This window comes from Leucoraja erinacea, chromosome 26, assembly GCF_028641065.1.
Source record: "Leucoraja erinacea ecotype New England chromosome 26, Leri_hhj_1, whole genome shotgun sequence".
Classification (NCBI taxonomy): Eukaryota; Metazoa; Chordata; class Chondrichthyes; order Rajiformes; family Rajidae; genus Leucoraja; species Leucoraja erinaceus.
The window spans coordinates 17,783,157-17,795,540 of NC_073402.1; the positions used below are offsets into that span (position 1 = coordinate 17,783,157).

Below are 12,384 nucleotides of genomic sequence, written 5' to 3' on the forward strand. Positions count from 1 at the left end.
CTAGGTTATCATTTACCTTGTGTCACATCAAGGATATTTTTTTTAATGATTACAATGTTTATCAAATCATATCCAAAAACCACCAGCAAACACTTCTTGTAAGGCTGGTGAAAGTGTAACAAAATTCTCATTGCAAGAAGCTCTTTTGTGAACACAAATGGTTCATCTGCTTGATTCAATATGTTCCCCAATTACACAAATTCAAGAGTGATGTCCATTTCTTATCGGTTTGTTTTAATTTTAATTGGTTCCCACTAATGACATCTACAACTGCAGATTGCATTTGAAAAATTACTATGTAGAACGTAGGCTGTACTTTTTCTATATCCATGACTCTGTAGCCAGGCACAGCTCCAACACCATCTATATGTTCGCCGACTATACTGCCGTGGTTGGACGAATAAGGGGTAAAGATGAGTTAATAGCACAGGAGAGAGATTGAAAATCTGATTGATTGGTGCCAGAACAAAAATCTTGGTCACATTATTGACGGGACTGCAGTGGAGGGTCAACATGCTCATGTTCCTAGGCATGCATATCTCTGAAAACGAGACATGGGCCTGGCACATCCATGCAGAGAGTTGCTCAATACCTATATTTCCTCAAAAGATTGAGGAGATTTGGGATGTCAACGAAAATGTTATGAAACTTCAACAGATATATGGTAGACAGCATTCTGATGGGTTGCAGCACGGCCTGGTTTGGCAACTGGAATGCCCAGGATCAAAGAAGACTAGAGAAAGATAGACAATGCCCAGTCCATCACAGGTACCGACGACCCCACCTTTGAAAGTTTCTGTAGGAGGAGTTGCTTCAAAATGGCAGTCAATATCAAAGATTCATACCCTAGTGGCCAGACCTCATTCCACTATTGGGAAGGAGGTGTATACCACCAAGTTCAGGAGCAGCTTCTTCCCAGAAACGAGCAGGTTCATGAAGACTACACATGCCAACTTCAACAACTATTATCTTCTATCGAATATCATGGGTAGCACTAGGCTTCAGTTCTGTACTGTTTTAATACCGATTTCATGCATGGAGTGAGCCCAAATCCATTCTCACCAGTATTCATCAGAGAGACTCCTCCACAGAGTCCAAGTGGGGAACACTGGAACAAAGATCAGTACCGCACAGGAAAAGGCCTTTTAGTCCACCATATTTGTGTTGAACATGATGCCAAATTAACATAAACCCTTCCACCTTCAAGTGATCCATCCCTTCATAACAATCCGTTTACTTAAAAGCCATTATTGTATCTGTTGCCAGCAACACCACTGACAGAATGTCCCAGGTACCTACTACTCAGTGTGTACTTGCTTCACACATTTTCTTTCATAGAAACATAGAAAATAGGTGCAGGAGTAGGCCATTCGGCCCTTCGAGCCTGCACCGCCATTCGATATGATCATGGCTGATCAACTCAGTATCCCATCCCTGCCTTCTCTCCATACCCCCTGATCCCTTTAGCCACAAGGGCCACATCTAACTCCCTCTTAAATATAGCCAATGAACTGGCCTCAACTACTTTCTGTGGAAGAGAATTCCACAGATTCACCACTCGCTGTGTAAAAAAATGATTTTCTCATCTCGGTCCTAAAAGACTTCCCTCTTATCCTTAAACTGTGACCCCTAGTTCTGGACTTCCCCAACATCGGGAATAATCTTCCTGCATCTAGCTTGTCCAACCCTTTAAGAATTTTGTAAGTTTCTATAACATCCCCCCTCAATCTTCTAAATTCTAGCGTGTTCAAGTCGAGTCAATCCAGTCTTTCTTCATAGAAACATTTCAATTTTTTCCCTCCGACCTTAAAGCTTTGCCCTCCAGTGTTTGACAGTTCCACTCTGGGGAAAAGTTCTAACTGTCTACCCTATCTTTGCCTCTCATAATTTGGATAAACTTCTATCAAGTATCCTAAACCATCAATGCTCCAGAGAAAAGAATCCAAGAGTTTCCATCTTCTCATTATAGCTAATGCTGTCTACTCCAGGCAGTATTTTGGTAAAACGCTTCTGCACCCTCTGCACAATCACAAAGCCTCCACATCCAACCTGTATTGGGGTGACCAGAATTGCACATTATTCTCCAAACTCCAAATTAAAGTTTTATTGAGCCTCAACATGACTTCCTGACTCTTACACTCGATGCCCCAAACAATTACGGCAATCATACCGTATTCTAACTTTAGCACACTATACATTTGTGTTGCTACCTTCAGAGAGCAATGGACTTGGACACCAAGATCCCTTTGAACATATATGCTGTTAAAGTTCTGCCATTAATTCTTCTTATATTTAACCTCCCAGAGCTCACACGTCCATATTAAGCACCACCTGCCATTTATTTGCCATAAATGTCACTGATTTATATCCTGCTATATCCTTTGACAGTCATTTTTACTTTCTGCAAGGACACTAATTTTTGTGTTGTCTGCAAACCCATCGACATTTTCATCCAAGTTGTTTACATATACCACAAACCATTACGTTCCCAGTACCGATTCATACGGAACTCCACTGGTCACAGATCTTCTGCCAGAAAGAATAACACCCCTCCACTACTACCCTCTGATTTCTAAGGGTAAGTCAGTTCTGAATGAAACCAACCAAGTCACCATAGACCCTGTGCATCTTAATCTTGTGATCAATTTACCATGAGGATCTTGTCAAATTACTTACTGAAGTCCACACTGCGAACATTCAACTGAACACACTGAGTGGCCCTCCCTAGCAGAATATCACGATAATCAACTTCATCACCTCCTTAAAAAACTGTCTCACATAAGGCCATGCGGATGGTCTCTAATTAGCCCATTCCCTATCCAATTCAAGTAAATTGTACCCCTCCCCAGAATTTTCTCCAATAGCTTCTCTGCCACTGACATGAGGCTCACAGTCCTATAATATCCAGGCTTGTCTCTGTGTCTCTTCTTAAGCAACATTGACTACTCTCTGTCCTCCAGGACCTCATTGGTGGCTAGAAAGGATACAAAGATGTTGTCAAGGTCTCAGCAATCTCCTCTCTCACTTCTCTCAATAACCTGGGACGTTCATCTGAATGCTGTTCAAGAGATCCCACATCATCTTCTGCTTGATCTCAAATTGCCCTATATTAGTATATCCTGCTGATCTCATTATCCTGAATATTCTTCTCCTCAAGTGAGTTTATTGTCATGTGTCCCTGTATAGGACAATGAAATTCTTGCTTTGCTTCAGCACACAGAACGGTGAATACTCAGGTAATTGCTTTGCACGCTAGTACAAAATGCCAAGATCAATGATTTGTAGCTCAGCATAATATAAAAGGCTACAGAATAAACCTAAATTGTCTCTCGGCATTGTTTGTGTTCATTCAATTGGTTAACAAGAGAGCCTGATGCAACATCTCACAATGCACTTATTGTTTCAGGTTTATTTGTTTCAGATTTGCAAAAATGTTGCTCCACAATAACATAGTACACTGCAATTTACATAGACATGTACCAAGATAAATAACACTGAATTAGTCTGTGAACTCAAGAAACATAAAATAAACTTTGCCACAAAGCCTGTTGAGATGGCAAAATGCAACTTCTACAGTGCCGGGAACTTCAGTGCCATGTAACGCTAAGACTCAAATCAATAAATGTTTTGATTGTCAAGTCAATGTTCTTACCTTGATTACAGAAGATAAGGTAACTTCACGACAGGGAAGAAATAACTGACAAATATATTCTTATGCCAGTAAACCGAGATTAATATTACAATTATATATTTAATCACTTCAATTTATTTTAGCAAAAGAAACACCCTTACCGTTGATGTGGTACCAAAATGTTGTTGATTCCACCTAATTTCACATTAATCTTCAGGCAGAGGTTTGATAACGTCTGTGGAGATGTTTTAACAACATTCTTCACCTGAACACACTGAGTGGCCATCCCTAGTAGAGTATCTCCCACACGCTTCACTTCAGCTAAAAGAAAAGACAGTATATTACAAACATAGTATTTATTTTATTTGTTTAACTACCTTTAGGTCACAGCAAGCTACTGTTCATCCTCTAAATGCATGCACTCATCTTTTCAATTAAGCACAAAGGTGTGTGCATCCTCTCAGCTGGTCTTCTGGAGTATTAGAACCCGTAATAGGTGACAGGAAGGTCATGAGTTTCACTTGTAGCACTCTAATGTCCTGAATAAGATAGTGTTATCACACTTTTATTGATCAATGCTCCTTCATAAATAACTTTGTAGTCATTCAATAAACAAGAGGTACAGGAGTAGGCCATTCGGCGCTTCGGGTCAGCACCGCCATTCAATATGATCATGGCTGATCATCCATAATCTGTACTCCCAGTTCCTACCTTCTTGCTAATCTTCAAATTAGTTACATAAGCATCCATTCGAGCACATCTTATCACAATAATTTTAGACAGTATGTAAGTAGCACCCATTAGTAATTTGTTTGAGCAATTTTTTTTTTTAAATGCCAAGAAGCAATATGTTTTCAGTATGAAACACAAAATGTGAGAGCCTCGGTATTTACACCGTTCATGTCAACTGATTATAAATTTGGAAGAAATTCTAAGAACATTACACAACAAATATTTATTTTGAATAAATGTAGTAAGACCAGTATTTAATATTTTGTCTGATGCATTCTTCCAAAGGACTGCAGTTCTCATGGGTGTGTTCAGTTGCAATCAAATGCATGAGTAATACTCTGAGTTTCACCTCAGCTGAGCATATAAACACACATGCCCCAGGTGATGGTCATTTAACTCTAACATTTAAAACTAATACACAAGGCTGATCATATTTTATTTCCATTTATTATCTCAAACATTTAAATAATATTGTTAGTTATGACTAAACATATTATCAACAAAATAAAAGATTTACACAAAACTGAACTGTGCTAGACACTTAATTACCATCTAGGAATCCTTATGCAACTATTGGGTCACTTTTTGCTCACTATAAAATTGATACACCAATATAACACTAATAAAAAAATAAAACCACAAAAATAAACAGAGCACACTTAAAAAAGGGTATGAATGCCTTAATAGATAGACTTCATTGCTATTTAACAATGTTTTTCCTAATACATATTTATTACTGGATCTCTTACTAAATAGATGTTAAATCAATGCACAGTTAACTAAGTAAGCTTTGATCAGTTAAGAAAATTCAGACAAAGGGGAAATAAATTATTGCGGTAGACTCCATTGTTCAGTATTTTCCCCATATTTCTACAAGTAAATGGCTTCATTAGTGTTTTATAAATAATCTGTCATTTCTGATCGTGGACATGCTCCATAAAGATAATAGTTTCCTCAACTATAATAAAAATAAACGACTTACTTGCATCTTTAACAATTTATGTCAATGCTACATACTGATGCCAATGAAGCAATGATAACATGGTTGTAGAATTGATGGGAAAGAGGGAGCTAAAGTGGTTATGGTCACAGTGTGAGATAACTGTACACTGTAACCTCAATGTAAAACGTACATGTGGAATTTCAATGTTAGAAAATCTCCTCAGTTATGTCCAAATTGCATGCTGCCACACAGAGTCAAGCTCATTAACAAATGTCAGTCATTTGTTCAAGATATTTGAGGGGGATTGGTGTCCATGAAAGTATGCCAGGAAAGAATAAACATTTTCAAATTAGAATAATTAGGTATCCTGCAAATTTAGAAATATTTTATTACCATAGACCGGTGTCTTCCCAGGTAAAATAACAATAACAAGTTGTAGGCCTGAATACGTATTCTTCAGATGCCTGAACATTGGCTCCACACTATCAGCTCCTTGTGCGTATTTACAAAAACATGGCTGGCCCTGAATTGGCATTCCGGCGTCTTTAGATATTTTCCGTAGCTGGTCAGTGAAACTCCTAAAAAGACAAATAAATTAGGATGTCAACTTAATTCTGAAAAAGCACGACCGAGACTGGAATCCCATAAATTAAAGAGCTTTGAGCAGTACTTGGGAAAATCAAGCTGGTACTAAAAATGCAAAATTATAGAATACTATATCTTACTTAAGTACTTCTTCTCTACATTGTCTCTGTGCTGCAAAACATGCTATTGCCCACATTTTGATTTCAACCCCAGTATGAAACTGTTTCCCCCGCATGTCCCAAACACCATGACTTGGAGTAGCAACTGTACGATTCTGTGGAGGGAAGGGAAATAAGACAAGAATTAAATTATTTTGTCATTAAATGATCAAATATTGCTTATTTGCATAACGTTCACAAATAGCTACTTTTTTCAGTATGAAAAAATCAAGTTTAGCTAATTAATTGTAAAGATACCCAATGTTTAATTACACAGACTTGAGTTACATCCCTGGGTTGTTAACTTGAGTGGACAGAAATGGCATCATTAATATCAAACTACTAACTGCATGTGCATTTAAACATTTTCCTTATAACTTAGAGGCAGAAAAAGCAGCAAATTTTAAAGTAAATGTGTGAAATTGCAAGAATCATTTATTTTTGTTGGTTCAAGTTTCAAAAAATCATTTTGCGTTTCCCGACAGTGCAATAGTTTTCCACGTCATTATTTCGCATCTTAAACCAATTTTATCACAGTTATATTTAATGCATCAATAAATATCAAGTGTATCATTCTACATAAATAAATCATAAATGTAATAATTTCTTTAATTCACAATTTTGGATTAAATAGCCAAAAACCACATTAAAGCCTCTTGCTCTGGATGTGTCTACAATTAATTTATCTTGTTTTTCTAATGTATCTTTCACACGTAAGACCAAGAGTTTCTCATTTTCTTTGCAAGGAAGTGGATAAAAAGGTAAAAAAGGCCAAAGTGCTGGAGAAACTAAGTGGTTCAGGCTCCATATCTGGAGAACTCGAATAGGTGACGTTTTGGGTCAGGACCCTTCTTCAGACTGATTGTGAGGGCAGGAAAATGGAAGGGGCAGGACAAAGCCTGGCAAGCAATAGGTGGATACCGGTGCGGAAGGTTTCCGATAGGCAGATGGTTGGACAAAGGCCAGAGATGAAAAGACAGTGAGCGACAAAAGGATTGAAGAGTTGCAACTTGTGAAGCGAAGGAAGGAATATAGGTGAAAGGGGATGGGAGGGGAGAAATAGGTGAGAGTTCAGGTGGGGCACAGTGAAGAGAGTGTGGTGGCAAAGAAAGGGGAGGGGTGCGTGTGTTTTGTAGTTACCTAAAATTGGAGAATTCAATGTTCATATCGCTGGGTTGTAAGATACGCAAGCGGAATGTGGGTTGCTATTCCTCCAATTTCCATGTACCCTCACTCTGACAATGGAGGATTCCCATTTGGATAGAAAGATCAGTGTGGGAATGGAAGGAGTTAAAATGTTTAGCACTAAATGTTTGTAGGCCTTGGTGGACCGAGCACAAGTGTCTGGCGAAACAGTTGCTGAGTCTACCCTTCCACGGTGGCAGACTTGCTGCATTACAGCTATTGCAGCGCCTGGAGACACGGGTTCAATCCCGACTATGGGTGCTGTCTGTATGGAGTTTGTACGTTCTCCCCCCGACCTCATGGGTTTTCTCTGAGATCTTCAATTTCCTCCCGCACTCCAAAGACGTACAGGTTTGTAGGTTAATTAGCTTGGTGTATATGCAAATTGTCCCTAGTGTGTTTTGGATAGTGTTCATGAATAGGGATCGCTGGCTGGCATGGAATCAGCGGGCCGAAGGGCCTGTTTCCGCGCTGTATCTCTAAATTAAACCTTCCTTAGCTTCACAGTTCACAACTCTTCAATCTTTTTGTATCACAGCTGCCTTTTCATCTTTGGTGATTGTCCAACATGTACCTAGCGAAACCCCACTCACCTGTATCCATCTATTACTTGCCAGGCTTTGTCCTACCCTCCTCTCTACCAGCTTTCTTTTCTTCTCTCCCCCCACCCCCTCCCCCACAATCATTCTGAAGAAGGGTCTTGACTGAAATTGGCACCTATCCATGATTTTCAGAGGTGTCTGACCTGCTGAGTTACTCCAACACTTTGTGTCTTTATTTGTAAACCATCATCTGCAGTTCCTAGTTTCTGTATTAAAAAGGTAAAGTCAGTATGTTTTATTACATGTGTGTCATGGGTATAATTCTGATTGGTTTCTGCTGCTATTAGCTTTCATGATTAAATCCCAGACCGGCAAACATGCTGATAAATCCACAACTTATTCCCAGTTAAAATAAGTTATGGAGTTACTGCATTTTTACTTTAAGATGCATTCTAATCACATCTATTACTTAATTAATCTAAATTTTGTTACTTACAGTTTGTAATCTAAAATGACTTGGTTCCACCTGTAAAACAAAATTACCTCTGAGAATGTACCAGGAAATGCAATGAAATTATCATAATCATATGAACTGTTTGGAAAAAATAAAATTCAGCAAACAATCAATGATAACGATCCTTTGACTGCTACATGCTTACTAAAACACACATACACAAACAAACTAGGCAATATGCAAACTCAAGAAATACATAGAATTAAGGAAGAGAATTTATATCTGGTATTAAATGTTCACTATTTTTTTTCACCAAACTCTGATGACTGCAATTGGAAAAAACTCTAGAAACTGACTATTCTTGAACTATTTTTGTTTAAATCTTCAACTGTACTTATGAAGCAGGTTTAGAAAATGTTCAAGCCAAACATACAAGGTTAATCAAGTCAATACGATTAAATTATCAGCACATCTTTTCATGTGTACGGCAGAAAGATATTTTGAATATTGTGGTTTTGAGGACTTGGTATTTAAATAGATCACTGCATATTGCAGTACAAGGTCAAGGAAAGTTAGTACAAGGTATGGGTGCGACACAGGCGCAGTGGTAGGTTGCTGCCTTACAATACCAACTGTGTCACTGTGACCATGTCGGTTTCCCCCGGGTCCCATACAAAGACGTACAAGTTTGTAGGTTGACAGGCTTTAATAAAAACTGTATATTGTCTCAAGCGTGTTGTAGGACAGTGCTTATCTACGGAGTGATCACTGGTCAACGTGGGTTCGGTGGGCTGAAGGGCCAGTTTCCGTGTTGTATCTCTAAAGTCCATTTGTACTCTGATAATGAAATACGGACGCAGCTCTGGGAATTTCTCCACATACCACTCCGTCAAAATTTCCAACTTAGACAAGACTGATGATGACCAATACAACACCCGGAAGGAAAAGCATCCATCCTGTGATCTTACCCCATCCTCCCATACACTAAGAATGATGAACAACCACTAAGTTCTAATCAGCAAAGTCCAAAATGCATGCAAAAAAATTAAACCATGAATAGTTTAGTTTACAACATTACTAAGAGGTGCTCACAAAATATTGCAATGCTACCAGGTTTGCACATCAGAAATGTTCAATTTCCAATCATTCGGTTGGTAAAATTGTCAACTTCCTGTTTAGGCACCACAGATTTTGCAGGTATTAATATGACTTACCCTCCCCCCATACTGCAGCATGGGGGCTGGAAGTACTCGGCCAGTCACATGAGCCATTTCATCTCGAACTTTAAACTGAAACTCCTGGACAAAAGGATCAGCGTCATAGTTTGCATTTTTTACCTAAAAAGTAAAAAGTTATGGAATTAGAATATATTTCAACTGTAGGGGCGAAAAAAGCATTAAGTAACATGCACACAGGAGTTAACTTGGTTAAGAAAATGTCTATAGTTGTGAATAAATGATGCATAGACTAATAAACAGAAGTTTCTTTCAGTGAGATTTAGTTTTTTTTTAAATGTTGGGCAAACTATTTTTGTTTTATACCCAATTTATATCTATATTACTAAAACTCTGTTCTTGACCGGTTTCGGCTTTCTGTGCTGCGGTTTCCAAGAGTACGCCGCCACCTACGGCCGTCATTTTTGGCCACCTCGCTCAGAGCCCCCCTCCGCAGCGTGTGTGCCGAGGATTTTTCACGTCGATGAAAATTGACAGAGACATTAATGTTTTTACAACAGTCCCCATTCTCTCTGTTGCCCCCGCTGGAGGAAGGGGGAGCGACTATAAAACCAGGAAGTGGTGTGTGTCAATGGTGTGCCTCAGTCTCTGCAAGTGGTGTGCCTCAATCAGAGCTTTGAATGACACTCTCTCTCTCTCCCTCTCCTCTCCCTCTCCTCTCCCTCTCCTCTCCCTTCCCTCTCCTCTCCCTCTCCATTAGTGTGAGTGCAGGGGGGGGGGGGGGGGGGGGGGGTAGTTAGTGTGTGACGCTGCATGCCGCCTCCCCCCCCCCCCCCCACAACCACACGTTTGGGGAACAGACCGAACGGGTCTGCACTTGGTCTAGTTATGTTATGTTATAAAATTACACCAGTTAAGGTTGTAATTGAGAAAGACTAGTATATTGAGAATGCCACTGGAGAAAAGTTTTAGCTGATGACTAAAATAATTGTAGCAAGGAGTCATGGTGCAGGCCACAACAGGATAGACTGGGGATTTTACTAAAATAGTTACTATGATGATGAAAGAGGAAATAAATTATGAGGGTTATATGAAAGGGTGCAGGTGATAAAAAGGGCATGAAATCTTTGAATGTGTAGATGTATAATGTCAGATTGAACTTCATAAGATGAGACCCAAATGAAAGGAAAAAGCCAGCAGTCAGTACCAACGTGTAGATTAAAAAGTGAAAAGTTTTATGCAAGAAGCAATGGAACAGACTATGCTAAATTAAATATGTTTAAAACATCCAAAACTGCCACATTTAAACAGGATAAGACAGTTACAGATCATTTTAACATAGGTGAAAATAATTTAAGTACCGGTAAGGTGGTATCGCAAACATAGTTTTGGCCACCATCTTATTGGCACTGTACACGGCAGTACCAGCTTACAGGCAGAAACAATCCAAAACGTACCAATTTACTTATTTCCTCTTGTCTATCAGGTGCTGAGCGTGCTGTTGCTTTGATCATTGTTGATGTCTGATTGTCCGTCAGTTTCTTGATACAACGCTGCCCCGCCACAATGTTACAGACCTAATTCAAAAACCAAAATTCAGCTGAAGCACATACAAAGCAATTTCCTCAACTCAAATTGCAAAGTCAGTGGTGTGGCATTTCAGATTAAATGTTACGCTGAGGTCTTGTATGCTCACTAGATGGAAATTTGATTTGTATGATACTGTTTCATGATGAGAGAACTGTTTCTGGTTTTGGGATCAATATTCATATCTCAAAAGTCATTAGTGCACACATTGGCTGCATTACAAAAATAATTACACATTATTTGTCGCAAAATACTTAGGTATTTCATGAAGTTGTGAAAATCCTATGTGAAGATATTTTTCATTATATCTGTTCAATCATCTTATATTTAAGAAAGAACTGCAGATGCTGAAAAAATCGAAGGTAGACAAAAATGCTGGTGAAACTCAGTGGGTGAGGCAGCATCTATGGAGCTTATATAATCTTATCGCTCTTTTTGCATAAAGTTGGCCAAGTTCAATTTTTTTTTGTTTTAATTCCTTGCAAAGTATAAACAAGGTATAGCTAGACACACAAAAAAGGCCAGCCACATGCAAATAAATTGCTGACCAATAATAAGCATTTAATTAAGCTATTGTACAAATAGCACATGCATATAAAATCATAATTTAAAATCTATATTCTACTTTTGGTCCTTAATATGAGAGCGGGCAAACTGGCGCATAAATACTCCCCACCAAACAGATATAATTTGTGGATAAATATAAATTTTCATGGATATCACTGATTTATTTGAGCAAATTATGCTTCTGTTTTAGTATTAAGTCATGTAGACCCAAGGGTCACCAGCTTGATTGATATATTTAGATGATCTCGGCTGGGTCATTACCTTCTATAACTGATCTTTGTATTATTAGGGAAATAAAGATGCCTCCGGTTTAAAGTCTCAGCTGGAGCTGCAGATCTGTTCACATAGCCAACTTCCGCGGCCGATCGACAGTTTGAATTTGCCCCCTGTGACCAGGGCTCTGGAACTCCGGCCCGGCCTGAGCTGACAGATCCGTTCCCATAGCCGACTTCAGAGTCCGACAGAGTCCTTCAGAGTCTGGTATCTCGGCTCCTCGGCGGCCAAAGCAAACCATTCCAGTACCCTTCAAATCCTCCCAGAGGCAGTGACCTATGTTGGCCCAGCAAAATGGATAATCCAGCAAGGTTGTGGAACCAAGGATGCCGAAAATCAGTGGTGGACCCGTGTTATCCAATTCTCATCCGTACAGGATGATGTCCACCCATTCATCTCTTACCTCCAGTGGCAGATAGGTGTGTTTCTGCTCCTGTCCCACCTGCAGACAGGGTAGGTGTGGGTATTTTAACTGAAGGTTGTATTTCTGTTTGAAATATTGCGCCACAGTGCATTCCACAGTCTGTCCATTTTCCAGCTGTAAGGGGAACC

The 12,384-nt window shown here is 39.2% G+C and overlaps 1 protein-coding gene across 1 annotated transcript in view; it reads right to left on the reverse strand.

Moving 5' to 3' along the window:
- Nucleotides 1–12,384, reverse strand: part of LOC129709722 (protein argonaute-3) — a 112,453-nt gene that overhangs the window by 23,535 nt on the left and 76,534 nt on the right. Inside the window, exons 8-14 of the mRNA XM_055656255.1 lie at nucleotides 12,236–12,383; nucleotides 10,863–10,982; nucleotides 9,445–9,567; nucleotides 8,273–8,302; nucleotides 6,032–6,165; nucleotides 5,700–5,884; nucleotides 3,793–3,952 (exon numbers count right to left, since the gene is read on the reverse strand). Of these exons, the coding sequence (XP_055512230.1) occupies nucleotides 3,793–3,952; nucleotides 5,700–5,884; nucleotides 6,032–6,165; nucleotides 8,273–8,302; nucleotides 9,445–9,567; nucleotides 10,863–10,982; nucleotides 12,236–12,383 (900 nt within the window). The remainder of the gene's footprint in view (nucleotides 1–3,792; nucleotides 3,953–5,699; nucleotides 5,885–6,031; nucleotides 6,166–8,272; nucleotides 8,303–9,444; nucleotides 9,568–10,862; nucleotides 10,983–12,235; nucleotide 12,384) is intronic.